Raw genomic sequence first — 16,006 nt, 5'->3', positions numbered from 1 at the left:
TACATAACAATCGTATCGCTCGACGCTCATATCAGTACACATACATTCCTAGATAACATATTCATATTGCTACATATCAACACACACACACACACACACACACATACACATATATATATATATTGCTATATATCGATACACATCCCTATATAGCATATATATGTAGGAATGTGTATGTATCATATGCATCGACATGTAACAATATTTATTCTACACAGGGATGTGTACATATTGAAATGGAGCAATATGTATGCTATATAGGGATACACACTGACATAACATACATGGAATTTAATAAGAAGAAATTCATCCCGCTCCTGAATTCTGCTGCCAAAGTTTGTTTGAACTTCTTCAAAGAGATGGTGAGCCACTCCATGAGACATACACGTTAAGATTAGGGATTGACGGTCAAGAAAGGTTGAGAGTATTGTTTAGCTATGATAATAAATTGTTCAATAACAATAAACTTGTTATGAAACTTATTCATAAATTAGAACATTTCTACCTTGTTCATAAAAAGAAGGATGTAGTAATGCAGTCAATCTAGGGTTGTATGGATAATTGAACCGAAACAACGTAAAAATGAGTTCGTTCATATTAAATGATATGTTTGATTTCAATGTTCGGTTCCATTTGATTTGATAAAATATCACACTATTCATGCCTAATATTAGTTGATGATGACATGAAATGCATACATGGATGACTTCTACAAGAGGATTGTTAATGGTCAATTGGTTCACACATGTACATTGGTACAAGGGAGCGAAACAATCAATCAAACATTGAATAATTTGTTTCCACTAGAATAACAGTAGGTGGTTTCCAAGAGGTAGCACTTGGTGGTTGATGTTGTCACTAGAATAACATACATTAATTAACATTCAACACTGACATGCAATGTGCATGAAGCTTGGTTGTAAGCAATATTACCCACTCTAGTACCACATGTATGTGCAAGTGATAGCACAGGCACACACATAAGAAAAAAAAAACTCATTAAAATTTTGAGGTCACGTCACATACGAAACATTGGTTAATAACATTTTCAGTTCACAAAATCTGATCATGGACTAACTTTCTGTTAAACAAAACATATTTAATATTGACTGCATTACTACATCCTTCTTTTTATACAAAGAATCGGAATCTGTAAACATCTGGCAAATATACATTAGACCTTAGATCTTACACAACCACCATTGTGGCTATACATCAGAGAAACAATACCATTTTATCAACTGATTTCTCAACCATTAGAAACCAGACCAAATGGCGCTAAACCAAAAGAGGATTGCCAATTATCGTCAGAATATACCTTTCAAAGAATGAAGACTCAACTTGTACAAATCAACCCCTAGCTAAACTACTACTGTAGGACCCTTCCAACACCAAGGTACAACAAAGAGGTTGGCATATACCTAGCTATGTACAGTCCAACCAGAACTGTTTGGAATTGTTTCCATGTTGTTTGAAATTAGGGTATTTATAACAAAAATGGGTCTGGCTATGCTAAATTGTAAAACTATAGCTATAGTATGGCTGCATCCCACCTTAGTTACAATTCCAGTATTTATAATTGGATGTAAGGAGCCTTATGTTTTATTATGCTAATGACCATTCATCCACATCTCCTTCATCCTCATCCTCATCCTCATAATCTTCTTCATCATCATCACCCTCATTGCCATTGTTATGCTTCTCCTCTTCACCACCCACATACTGGATAGACCTTGAAGGGTTCCACAAAGGTCCACTTTCCAACAAGTGTGGTGAGCAATGAAGAATACCATTGGTAGTGATAGTAGTGGTGCGGGTAGTATTGGTGCTATAATAGTTGTCTGAAGGCTGAGGCAATAAATCTTCATTTTCTAAGAGCACTTGACGAGTCCACCTTGAAGGTTGAGAAATGTCCTCCCCAGTTGAGTTCACCTCTTCAATCACTACACGTGGATCGGCAGCCTCAACATGGAAATCCATATCATCATTTTCATATGCATTATGATTGACGCCTTGGCTAAACCTGTATCTCGAACTAGACATGGTCTTCATGTGATTGTTCCCTCTCTGTTGGTACACTTGTATAGTGCCTCTTAATGACGACGCAGAGTCTTTGGATGCTTCTGTATAATGATGCCATGCAGCAAGGTAATCAGTAAGCTTATGCCTTTTATAAGCTGCTTCAGCAGCCCACAACTGCTCCCTCCTCTTGCTCCTATAATAATATATTCCATCAAAGCATTTAAAACCTATTATTCATGAACTAACTTTTTTATTTAAGCATTCTAAAAGTTGCTTACGAATTCATGACCACATCTAATGTTTAAGAATTCTAAATAACGTTTACAAAATTTTATAACTGAATTCAATGGTATTTGGGCATCCTAAGAATTCTTTCAGATTATAGCTAATGGTTTGAGTAAGCCTAGCTCCTTATTCTTCATTTGTTAAGCAAACAGAGCATTATGTTAGCTTACCTCTCTGATGTATAATCCTTCCAGATGTGAATAAGATCCCTTAGAGAATTACAAGATTGGCCGCTTTGGATAAGTGCCACACAATCGTGTAAGACCTTCAACCTCTCTTTGCAGGAGCTCACATAGGATATCCATTCAAACCATGTGGTGTACATGCGTTTTCGATCAGAGAAAGCAGCTGCATCAGCCTCCCTCCGCTTGAACTTTTCAATATTATAATGGAAAGCTTTGCACCATTTGTCTAATGTAGAGTGGAGGAGTTTTTTGATCCATTGATCCCGTAGGGTTTTTGCTGAATGTGATTGCATAACCATAGACAACCACAATGACCACACACATTCTTTGGTTTTTTTATCACTTTTTTTCATGAAGGAAGATATATTTACTGCCTGATGGAACCTTGCTTGCCATGCTTTAAAAATATTTGAAAGCATTTCGGTTTTTTGTCTCCTCTCACTGTTTCAGAGAGTTGATAATCAGAATGTTAAATAATGCTATGCTAAAGTGAAACATATAAAGGAAACATTATCATTATATCTACATACTTCCTGTTTGCCAGGCCTATTGCTTCACGTTGGAGGAACCGTTCTTGCTGATGTTGTTCTCTTCTTATAGAAATCTCACTCACGAGGCTTTGCCATGCCCACAAGATGCGCTTTTGTAGCAATTGCAACAAGGTAAGTTTTGCATCCTGCTCCATGCACCTCCAGAAAGCTTTCAATTTCACATACTTCACCCATTCCTGAATTAAAACACATTCTCAATTGAAGAACATGTCACATTGAAATGCTTCGAATATGAGGACATCAAGCATGAATTTCAAAAACTTCCGACAAGGTTGTAACGAGCATGGAAAAAACTTTCATTGGTGACACTAGGAATGCCCTTTGCCCGTGGAAGATCCAAATAGTGTAGTCAGGAAATAAGCTTAGTTTTATATTTCAGTTTTTAGTTTTTATTTCACTACCATTTTTAAAAACCTTCATCTAAACAGCTGGGAAGAGTGCTATGTAATCATTGTTGGTCCGATGGGTCATGTTGGCCAGCTCTGGATGGCAATATGTCATCACAATCTTTATATTGCTTTGCATTTTTAGGATTGTGCATCTTACTAAGATGTCATACTATAAAGAGAATTTTCTAAAACCAGGGTTTTATTTAGTAACCTCACAACATTGACATCCTCATCCCACATCATACTGGAGATTTTCTTCACGTCAGCTAGAGATCAAGATTGATCATGCAGCTAGAGTATCTAAACAGAGTGCAAAGTTAGGAATGTAATGATGATTTCAGATATATAGCATGGATATCAACGTGGTCTTCCCTATGATGGCATGGAAACTAGTCATTGATGCAAATTCGTGAGATTCCTCACAAATATCCAGAGATAATCTTCTAGATGCGGGTTATCACAGAGACTGCATCGACTTTGCCTCACTCAAGTTTCTTGAGAGTTGACCCTTAAACCATTAAGATTAGCTTTAGAACTGGTTCCTAAGGTTATGTTTATAATACTACCTTTTCATTACATGCTCTGACCACATATTTCACATGGATCATACCTGAGTTTTACTAAACACTATACCTTGTTTTGTGTGTTTTCAAAGCTAAGTTCCAAGGCCATTCACAAACATTAATGAAATCTTTCTTTCTTGACATGATAGGTTATTTTATTTTATCTTCTCCATCAAAGAGTACTCTCATTCTAGTTTTAACTTCTACCGAGAAGAATGAAACAAATACCCTCATTGTCTTGAAAAGAAGAAACTGTTGTTGATATTGAGCATCCACTTTTTGAAACTGCCATCGTAGCCAGCATTGCCTTACCAAGAATGTGCAGTGCCACATGGAGACAGTTTCTCCTAATGATTGCAATTTCATCCTATTTTATTTGAAAGGATATATTCATGAGTTTCAATTTAAGTAATAAATGCTTCAAATTTGAATTTTCTATTGTTTATTTGACATACGATTCCTGAGTATGTGCAATCCATCCTTGCCATGCCTTCTTTAGCAAATTTTTCCTATAATCAACACTGGAAACTGTCTTGCCTTTCCAGTACTGCCAAATGAAAGGTTATTTCAGTTCCGTTAGTGATAAAATGGAGGAACAACTTGCTTTTAAATTGAAAACTAAATAAAAGAATGAAAAGAAGAACCTGTAGAAGAGAATGGAGAGAGCGTTGTTGCAACAAGAGGGAAACCTTCTGCACCTTGATTACTTCCTTATTTAATCTAAATGCCCTAAAAGCCTATAATGTAAACACATGACGTCATTTAAATTGTGCATTATTGAAGAAACAATGCATATGAATATTATCCATCGATTTACCGCTCTTCTAAGTCTCCCGTTTTCCACTACAACTTCCATCATTTCTTCAAGAACACGGGACAGAAAATACTGATTTGACACTCTTACGAGGTGGTAGGATGCAGCTCGGCTTCTTGCATAAATTTCAATTTGTCTCCTCCAAGAACTGAAGGCCCATTTCATGTACATGTGCTGAATTTTACCACAAGCTAGCAAAGCAAAGCCTTTCTTCATTTGCCGATCTTGCATCCAGCCTTGAAATATTTTAAATACTTTTACAAACATGCATTGCCGTTGAAAGATAAGGGCTGTATGGTTTCTTTCTGTCTCACTTCTTTTCAGGTGTGTTTTTTGTAGCCAATTTTGAAATATTACACCAGCAGTCCTCCTTTCTCGCATATATGCAACAGCTATATGACTCTCAGTCAACCTTTCCTGCTGTTTAATGACCTCAAACCTATAACATTATTAAAGTCAATGAATTTACTATTGAAGAATTGTTTGACTTCTTTCAAAACTTTAAAGCATTTTTATAAATAGTCTCTGCAAAGATACTCCCATTCAAAGTCAATTCTCTCACTCACCAGATATGGAAGACCTTCTGTTTATGCCTAAGCATGTAATTGTTGACAATTTCATGGGAAATTTTAATGCTTCTCACCACGTCTTTCCACTTGAAAAATGTGCTGGTTATCTGTGCAGGAGAAGCTTATTTAACTTAGAAATGAAGAAGCTTATTTAACTTAGAAATGAAGAAACTTCTAGAGACATCTAGCATTTTATTTATAAATTTAACCTGTGTTCCTTACCCGAGAAAGACGAATTCTCTCTAGAGTAGATGTTTGATTCAGTCGAGCATGCCTTGCCTGCAGAGTGCAGAACGCTGATAAGAAATTCCAAGAGCAAATAAACATTTTTAATCTGATGAAGTCAGAATGGTCTAATTCATACCATGACAGTAACATCACGCCAAACAAGTAATGCTATTCTGCAAACCTTGTTGAATGTATGATTTCTCACCTGCAAAGGACGTTCTCAATTTCAAGAAAGGTTTCTCTAAAACTGCTAAATGCTTGAGCAAAAGAGACCAATAATTCAATAGTGTGAAGTTGCATTTTTACTCTGATAATGACAACCAAAGGTTTTCAAGCTTACTGTGTCTTCAGCTTCCCTTCTTTGTTTTAGTTGGATCGCTCTAATAACCCATGAATGAAGGAATAATTTGAGACGTCGACGTCTATGCATTTCATGTGCAGCTCTTAAACACTGCAATGATCATTTCCTTCAATTTAAAAGATCTTCCAACATTATTATTTATAAGCATGATTGAAGCACATTTGACTTAAAGTAATACCTTCTTCCTATGTATGTACCAAATCCATAAATGAATTGTCTGATACAGAATCCTTGCTCGCCCTCGATTTTGTATGAAATTGACTATAGATTTCACAATATATTGTCAATAGTATTAACAACAAGTTATAAGGAAAACAAAACAAAAAGAGCAGTCTGTATGAAACTTTCAGATTTCGAAGTCAGAATGCGTAACCATACGGTGATCTTGTTGAGTAATCTGTTGCTGGCTTAAGTTTCTCCAAGCAGATAAGACATTGTGTAGACACTGAAAATCCATGCGTACCTTCGTCAATGTGAAATATTGAAGCTTTTCTTGATAATTGCAGTACTGCAAAGTACATAATGTACCCTTGTAAAGTCTATGGTATAATGTGTATCTTGTTAAATGGAGGCAAGAAGATTTTGTTATTCAAACAACAGCAATAGAAACAAAATTTACGTCAAGCATATGATCTTATTTACCATGTCTACCCATGCTCTGTAGAATTTGCGGAGAATGAAATTTCTCCAAAATATTTCTGCTTTCCGATTCATAAAGTCCTTTCTCTGCATTACCAATAGGATAAAATGAGGCCAAGAGATTCTTTCAAAACCTGAAATGATAAACCACAGTTGTTAAACAAACGAGAGTTGCATAACTCTGCATGCCTGCGAGAGGTAGCTGTATAGTCTCCAACTTTTCAGTATCAAGCTCCCTGTTCTTGATTTGTAGTGCAGAACTGAGGAACGGTTTAATGCCTGTTTGATGGCATGCTCCTTGGTAAATGATCTCCAAGCTAGAAGTGCCTTTTCTGCAAATGTGGAAAGATCTCTCTCACTTGCAATTCTGAAAGAAAGGATTTTTCTGGGAATAAACAAAAAGAAAGAGTGAAATGCACCTTTATGGCAGGCCTCAAAATGTCTTATACTCCACCTGATGGTATTTGCATTGATCAGTGCTACCTTAAAAGAGGTCAATGTTTTTTTCTGAAGCACTTTAGCGAGGTATTCCCATGCTTTCACCTTTTGCATTCTTTTGAATGCTTTTGCTTTATTCCATTCTCTCCATGCATAGAAAATCTTCATTAATATTACTCGTGGACAGATTGTCAGAATTGCATTCATGATCTCATGTATGACTGGGAATTGATTGATTTTTCTTCTGATCTATCATATACAACAAACTATGTATTCATGACCATCTTCACATATATAGACAGATTGATTTACTACAGTCATAATCATAAAAATGTTCTCTAATTTTCATTATTTGATTGTGATTCTACATGTAGTAACTGAGAGTGAATAAAACTCATATGTATTTATTTAACACAGAATGAGGAGGAGAAATCAGGAAGAGCCCCTTTGGTCTGCCAAACATATCTGAAGGGACGCAGAAATTTCATTGCACAAGGCCATGTCAATCATTCTCTATAACCTTGCAATATGGGTTGGCACATCCCAAAATTTAGAATTACGGAAGGAAAGTTTTTAAGCAGTGAATATTAGATGAGTTTTGTTGGTAATAAATACTAAAACAGTCTTTTGCATGATAATGTTTCAAAGATTTGGTGTGTGTTTCTTTTTTTATCAAGTCCACAATGTTTTGGCTTGCAAGGTTGGATCAGAGGAATCCAAACTGGGTTCAATTCAGACATTAACCTAATACCTATGACAACATCTTTTTCTTTTCCTAAAATGCAATTTCCCAAAAGTCCAATATTATCTTTGATCTTGGCAGATTTCACCATATCAAAAGCTAAAAATTTCAAACAATTCAAACAAAAAGAAAATGGAAATGGAAAATATGGGCGTAGAAGAATTCTTATTGAACAGCAGAACCATAAAGGTGACTCACAGTTGAGAGGTCCACAGGTCAGTTAATGAACCATGTACACAGAGGGCTGTATCGTCTACAATTTTATTTATAAAACTTAAACATTATGGGGTTTTTAAATGCAGGCTTTATTTTAATATGTAAAGAATGATATACCATAGATATGTGTGGTCTTTCTTCTAATGCCTCGAAAGCAGAATGCTTCCATTGTTGAAAGACAGGACGTATTGAAGATGATCTTTTCATATTTTCCAGACCCTTAGCAATTTTCTGCTGGTGTGCATAGTTTATCCATAAACTTAGAAATAACTGCAGATGATTTTGTTGAAACCTAAATATAGTGGTCTTTGAATGCATATCTAGCTTTGCATTTGAAAGTAGCATACCCCATGCTGTCCGTAAGCAATTTCTGCTACTAAAATTTAAAAGAACAAACATAAAAAGACAGGAAATAGAAATCTGGAGCTCCTTGTTACAAAACCTTACAATGATTTGTATTATAAATCTCTGATTGGACTGAAATTATTTGCATTTCTTAAGAATTATTCTACCATCAATAAAAAATTACAAAGACAGTTTTCAAATGATTCTCTAACAATTCAAAGCTTCTTTGAACAAATATAAACTTCTGAGACTTCTATATGACCCAAAATTTTAAGATGATCACCTATTTACCCAACAAAGTGCCTACAAATTAAAATAAAAGGGAAAAAATGAAATTCCTAACTCATATTCACCTTTAAATGAGAATTTGATTTGAAAGAAGTTAAATGTACATAAGATCCCAAGACACACTCATGTTAACAGCCTAAGTGTAATGCACATGTATTGACATTTTGATCTGGAGTCCAAAAGCTATCTCAGAGCATGACCATGTTGAGTTTCATTATGCACTTCTGGAATTGGTTATATTTAAGTTTCATCCACGCAAAAACAGATCCTTGACAAACTAATAAACGAAGAAGATTTACACAAAGAATTGCTAAACTTACACAATAAAATCTTGATAAATGATTATGAGAGCATGTTTAGAGGCAACCACACCCTTGTTTCTTCAATGCCCTGAATGCATGTGGGGCATGACTGTCTTGTGCAGGTATGGTGCTTGATTAAACACGAGAAACTAATTCACACTATTTCATGGGTTTTTGTAGCATAGGAAATAATTGTTAATTCAAGTTCATTCAGATGTTCGGTGGTGGAGGGAAATGTCTTAAAAACTTTTGTATGGTATCTCCAATGAAAACGTTGACACAGGATAAACTTGAGATTCTGTTATTGCGCACTTGGCAAGTTTGAAATTCAGGAGTTGTGGATCATTTGTATAAAGCAAAAGTAATATCCAGTGACTTATTTCAATAATTAATTTATATATATCTGAAATGTAATTACCCTTTTTCCAAGTCCAAAATCACATCAGTATGCTTCTCAGCTTCAGTTATTTGCAAGAAATTCTGATACCCTGCTGTATGAAGTGAAATTTCTTCGATGTTCTTATGTTTTGATGACTCCTGGGAATACAATACTATTCAGCTGATTAAGTCCTCATCTTGACAATAAAGCCACACAATAGTGATATACATAACCCTTGAGGAACTTTGACATTATAGGCCCACCTTTGCTAATGCTTGCAATGCATTCAGTATAAGAAGTACAGATTTCTGATTTCTTCGAGTTTGACAATGAGAAATAGTTGTCTGTAAAGATACCCAAAGTGAATTAATTTCCTTTTATTGCTGAATATATTGACAATCTGTGAAATGATTTGTATGAACAAACTTAACTTCAAAAAAGTACCTGGTAGACAGTCTCATGCCACCAGCTCTGCCAATATTTTAGTTTCTTTGAATTCTTAAGGTGGGCTTTTAAACAATTTATTTTCTGAAAACCCAATGAAATTTTATTAGAATATAGACTAAGTAAAAACTTAATGCATTCTTAGTTGTGAAACATATCAATTTACCATATTAACAGAGCTACCTGAAAGAAATTGTTCAGAAATATGCTCATGAGTGTATATATCAGTTTGATCATCTGACTTTTTTCATGAAGGATGACGTTATTCATAAAGCATATGTCAATATTTTTCAAACCTCTATTGTTCCTAGCTTCAGTGTTCACATGGAAAAACAGTGACAACCTAATTATGTTAATAACCGATTGTCTACTCATTGCCATACTAGAAATTACGAGGGCAATGACACTACCAAACCCAGTGGTATTCCTAAAACTTTGTGGCTTATCATATTTTTCCAAATGACCAGGGTCACCTTGTAAGCATGAAGTAAGTAATTTCCACCTTTTCTTCTTGTTTCTTCAAGCTTGCAACCTCCTTCCAGTGGAGAAGTATTTGTTTGCATTGCCTTGTAAATATCATCTCTACTCTGCTAATTATGCCAAAAATAAGTTTAAAAAAACTTAAAAGAAAGAATAAATGATAAACAATTTCCATTTGAGACCTTACATGGCTATCTCACAGTTGTGTTTATGTCTTTTATTCATATGCCAGGAAGCCCATCCATTCATAGACCTGCAATCCAGGACTTGCTCAAAGTGAACTAAAACTAATTGAGTTTTGGAATTGAAGTTTAAAATATTTTGTAGCATATAGAATTTTCATACTTCTGGCATAATTTTGTTGCATAAAATTCAATTGATCTCCACAAGCAATCCTGAAAATGTTTTTGTGCCCTTGATCTCCTCTCCCATACTTTAAGGATATTCAACAAGACCCTAATATGACATTGATAGTTTTTGAGATAGTCCTTATTGTTTTACAACCATTAATACTAGCTGCAGAATCATGTAGATTTTATATACCTCCTTTTCTTATAGTAATACAATTCTGTACATCTGCTTTTTGGAAAAATCTTGTTTCTGAAGTATTTTAACCAACAGTTGAATGTTTTCTTCAGCAAAAAGCGAACCCGCCATGAGATTATGCATGAAAGAACTTCTTGTTGAGAATGTTTTTCCTGCATCCATTCCTGTGGATAGAAATCATAATGTTCAAGGTAGACACTTGTCGATTGGCAGATAAGATGTCTAAACATGCATTCACAGTTTTTTGGTCAATCATATTAAGTATAAACAATGAAAAGGATATTATATAATAAAAAATTAAGTTAATTACCCTCCACTTCTGTATCACCACTTTCTGATATTGTTGAGATCTCCTGTTGTGACAAATTGCAATTTGTTTATGGCAGAACGCTCTCTTGTAATAAATTCCACACCATCCTGCCAGAAAAGTATCTTTGTGATTAATGGATTCAATCAATATATTCTGATCAGTTTGTTTTTTTCTATCTAATGTCATACAAAATCCTTGTGGTCTGTTTATTGGCACGTATTGAATTTTCTCTAGAATTAACAATCCTCACTGATGTAGAAATTTATTTTTATATAGGCATTCACAACGCAGATGGCATTTTGTCAATTTGTGACATATTGAAATCTTAGGGAAATCTTCATGGGACATTTTTTATTTTGTCCCTGTGATATAGGTAGGTCTCTGATCCAAAAATTGGAAGAGAGGTGGGCAATGAATGTTTTTACATTGAGAGTTCTATTTCTATAAGATATGTTACATTCAGATGCACGTCACTAAAGATCACAAAAAGATGTTAACATATTTTACATGTTGTTGTTCAATAAGTGTCATTACCAAGTTTTGTAGATCCCAAGATACATTAAAAACAATCAGAACGCCTAGTATTAGTGATTTTAAAGCGCAATATTTATAATTTTTCATTTTTATAACCACTAATTTGATGATAAAAAATCAAACATAACAGGGACAGTAAGTGTTGCCTTTGAAGACAAAAGTCAAAATATTCATCTTGTGAAATTTCTGGCATTGCAAAAGGACTGCCTTATGTTGGACTTTGCTGGCCAACCTGAAATTATTCAGGAAAAAGTTTTCTAATCAGAGGATCTAGAATTAATTTTCAATACATTCTTATCCATGACTCAAGATCACAAACCTTGATCTCCATAACAACAAAAAATTTCTGCATATAGAAATTGGCCTGTTATCCATCTGCCACAAGAAGATATCAATCCAGATTTCCATACACATGCTTCATATACCTCTGAAACAATCAAAATCGAGAAGACACTAAAGTTTGATGATAAAAAATTACAATTTGGACAGCCTGCTTTTGAGACTCAACAATCTGTCTCCATCCCAACAGAATACGTCTCTTGCATGAGTCTTCGTAAAGAGTCTAGCCAAAACATGCCATTGAAATCTTTTATAAAAATCCAGGAAATCAATTTAAAATATCAACCTCAAATATCTATTGGTTTGAGAAGTCTAGATTGAAAAGCTATTTGAAGTCAGTTCTTGTGCTTTTTAATATTATTTCAGCTTCATTTGTGAACGTTTTTAATGCAATATTTCACCCAGTTTGTCTGCCTATTTCAGTATTCCTACATAGTGATAGCTTAAGGAAATTCATCATTACAAATTCATAGTGATATTTTGTCTTCCAGTTTTGTCCACTCTCTATCTGATATGGTAATTCATAATTCTTCAAATAAGAGGTGCATTACCCATCTTGCATAAATCCATCAAAAGATTGACTGACATTATGATATGAACTACAAAATATGCAGATCAGATTCCATGAAAAATAAGAAACTGACATGAAGTTCCCTAACAAAAGAGGAGCTTCACCTTCAAATATGAAGCATACTTCTTCCATTCAGATAACATTAAAAACAGCAGTCTTTTCTCATAGAAAGCTTGCCCAGATTCACATACTTCTCTCATGAGGTTACAATAATTACTCCATACTCCAAAGCCTTTTCGCTGGAGAAAACTGTACACTTGGAACAATTGGGAGTGAGGAGTTAGAAGCTTCCAAATATAGATAAATAATAAAAAAATCGGAACAAAAACTGTTGTGATACCTCAAAAACTTTAACAGTTAGTACTCACCTCCAGATGATGAAAAACAGTTCAACACAAAAACTAACCATTTTCATACTGATTCAGATACAAGCTAGTACAGAAAAAATTCACATACTTGTGATGCCAAGTTTTTGCTTGCATCATTCTGGTAGGAACAATATGTTGCCAAAATTTCAATGTTCTTCCGAGAACATTCTTATCGTTAAAACAAACTGCACCCTTCCTGGAAAATGGAAGTCATAATTCTTGAATAACACTCTTGAGTGACAGAATCTAACATTACAGCTGTTTGTTACTATTATTACATGGAGAAATAATTTTATTGTATAATCTCAAACCTAGGAAAATCTTAAGCGTGTTTTGGCTGAATGGTTGCCATCTATAAATGGCACCATGATAAAACTTTTCAGGAGATCGAGGATATGTAAATATCATCAAAGCATATAGGCAGCTCACCATTGCAGATCACTTTTCTCCCTCATACATTGTTTTCGCTTTCTCTGCCGCAATAACCTTGATGAAATAGTATTGCAACCTTAGAAATAAAAGACATGGAAATGCATGTATATATTGGCAATCCTATATGACATTATTATATCTATATATGAGTCTAACCCACGCAACTTTGTATAGAAGATTAACAAAACTGGAATCTCACCTCTGCCATGATTGGAATGCTGCAACAACACCCATGAGATCATATCCACTAAAATGTTTCAGATCTTTACCAATAGGTAAGTCTATCAAATCCATGACAAGAAGGGTATCCTAGAACCATAGCAAAAGTTAGAGCACTTTCCATGACTTATCAGTTTTGAACACTAACTTAGAGAAAACTACGTATACTCACTTTTATTGGCATTTCACTACTGGCATAAGATAGGCTTTTAATAGAAGCACGGCTATCATTTTTATATTTCTGTTCTTGCAATGTTGAGAATGCAGGTTTGTCAACATCACTCTGTGATGCAGTTTGTCCCATATAACATGACCTGTTGTTTTGCCCATTGAGAAACTGACCTTTTCTCACACTTTTATCTTGATGTATTCCCTTTTCTTGATGGCATCGCCATTGAAGCCAGTAGTACAAAAGAAGTTTATGATTCCGAAAAGATAGCACTTTCAAAAGGATATCATTTTTCTGAAACTCAAACCCACAAATTAAGCCTCATATTTCTAGTATCCATAATGAAAACTTATCTTATTACAAATAGTATTGACATATGGAATCAAATTTGCAAAAATGAGACGCACTTACTACAATTTCCTGGTTGAGTTTTTTCCACCAATCTTTCTCAGACCCTAGACTCAACTTCAGAAGCATCCTGTAGTAGAATGTGTCTTCAGCAGGGTCCTGAAAGCAGAAACTAGATTATTTTTTCCCATTGTAATCATAATGACTCCATTGACTTTTGAGATACAGCAGAATACATCAAGGTGTAAAACAAATTGTACCATCCCATGTTTATGAAGAACAACATCATAGGCTTTCAAAACATCCATCAATCTGATCTGTAACTTCAAAGTATGAAGAGATGTTATAAGCAAGCATATTTTGATTACGAAAAAAGAAGAAATTCCAAAAAAAAAGTATATTTTTTTGTGAGAATAAATTATCAAGGTTCGAGGGTTCCTATTGTACATTTCTTATTAATTGTTTTAATTTTTCGGCCACGTAATAATGATAATATGATACAGTAGCTGTTTCAGCGCTGCTATAATCAAACTGAATATGATGACAATGTCCTCGTTAGCTTCCATGAATAAGTTTAATGATGATCATATTATAACATACCTCTGCTCCTTCTGCATGAGTTAGATTTTCTGCGTGAGCAAAGATCTCCCGCAACAAGGCAAAATCTGCGTCAAATGACAGTAGTTGTACAACAGATAGTTAAGTCGAGGGCAATGCTTCACAAGTATTTTATGAAGAAAGGCAAGGCAAGTCCCAGATATCCAATAAGAAAATTATGGCATCACAATATATTATAACCCTATGCAAATAATTACTATGTTACATTGCAAGCCTTGTGCACACATCAAATGCAGCATCATTAAGAGCGGTAAAGAACATTAAACAAAGCAAATAATCATCATATTGATACCTTGTGTCCCCATCAAAAGGAGCATAGTTAAGTGCATTTATATCCTGAGGAAATGATGTTGGAAGATGGATTTGTAGAAAGCAAATCATGCAGCATCATGATATTGTACCAACTAATTACAAACCTTGCAGCGTGATTACATGCACTAATGCACATTAAATGCAGACCCAATCACAATGATATAATAATACTAGAAATACAGGTGATACACAAATCATCGCATCATGAACAGTGGCCAGGAGCAACACTCAATAATAACTCAATCATGGCATGATCACGAAATACAAAAGCTAATTAATAGGCAATCACAGCTTATAATTCATCAAAAAATGGAATTTGTAACAAACCTTGAAGACTGAAAGGTCGATTGCTTCTAGGTAAAGCCTTGTAAGTGCGATAAGTGGTATCATGGAGGGTGCGTTTCCGCTCAGCTCGGTCGGCAAGAAGAAGATGATCTGGAGAAGGGGTCGGTCCAGGGTGGCATGACATGCGTCGGGGCGAAGGCTGAGCACTTTTAGTATTAATGTGATTTTGATGGTGATGAGGATGATTCTGAAACCGAATTCTAGAAGGAGAATATGCAGGTCGTGGATGTAATCGGTTTGAACCCCCTCCGAGACTCATACCAGGGCCTGATGAATTGGACGCCCCTCGAGGAACCGAAGATGACCTTGTGTGGTTATTGTTAATAGGGCCAATGTTATATTGGCCAGCATGAGCTGGTCTCGTTGTGTTATTATAAGGGGCTGATGTTGTAGAAACAGAGGATATGGATGGTGTCATCGTTGGAGAAATTAGGGTTTTCCCGGATATGGCATTGGCATGGGTGGGGAGCGGAGAGTCATGATTGAACACCAGGCGGTGGCGATGCATCCAATCTGTCGGCCAACGTTGAAGGTTCGGTATTGGGGGGCCTCGCACCTTTATACTGCCATTGTTGTTGCTGCTGCTGTTCTTGTGATTAACCTCGCTATAAGGATTCACATCCATGTAACAGAAAATTACCCGAGGAGGAAGCTA

The 16,006-nt window shown here is 35.2% G+C and overlaps 1 protein-coding gene across 1 annotated transcript; it reads right to left on the bottom strand.

The window, feature by feature from the left end:
- Positions 1 to 1,146: 1,146 nt before the first annotated feature.
- On the bottom strand, positions 1,147 to 16,006 carry LOC147869769 (uncharacterized). Its single transcript, XM_087327628.1, has 37 exons — positions 15,334 to 16,006; positions 14,677 to 14,741; positions 14,337 to 14,393; positions 14,140 to 14,235; positions 13,732 to 14,022; positions 13,540 to 13,649; positions 13,338 to 13,394; positions 12,997 to 13,104; positions 12,645 to 12,789; positions 12,109 to 12,192; positions 11,950 to 12,005; positions 11,759 to 11,862; positions 11,097 to 11,218; positions 10,784 to 10,950; positions 10,586 to 10,696; positions 10,428 to 10,493; positions 10,263 to 10,347; positions 9,761 to 9,844; positions 9,580 to 9,660; positions 9,356 to 9,474; positions 8,120 to 8,378; positions 7,026 to 7,293; positions 6,796 to 6,938; positions 6,610 to 6,693; positions 6,346 to 6,475; positions 6,146 to 6,228; positions 5,947 to 6,057; positions 5,743 to 5,811; positions 5,601 to 5,657; positions 5,376 to 5,485; positions 4,813 to 5,248; positions 4,640 to 4,732; positions 4,451 to 4,542; positions 4,224 to 4,362; positions 3,023 to 3,219; positions 2,478 to 2,933; positions 1,147 to 2,215 (listed from the first exon to the last, which is right to left on the bottom strand). Exons 1-37 carry the CDS (start codon positions 15,974 to 15,976, stop codon positions 1,606 to 1,608), a joined length of 5,988 nt encoding a protein of 1,995 aa, XP_087183754.1. The 5' UTR covers positions 15,977 to 16,006; the 3' UTR covers positions 1,147 to 1,605.

The sequence above is a fragment of the Azolla caroliniana genome, unplaced genomic scaffold (genome assembly GCF_043228905.1).
Source record: "Azolla caroliniana isolate FFs.n. ecotype wild unplaced genomic scaffold, voAzoCaro1.0.p SCAF_1, whole genome shotgun sequence".
NCBI lineage: Eukaryota > Viridiplantae > Streptophyta > Polypodiopsida > Salviniales > Salviniaceae > Azolla > Azolla caroliniana.
The sequence above is the reverse complement of the archived record's forward strand: the minus strand, read 5'-3'. Positions and strand labels throughout refer to the sequence as shown.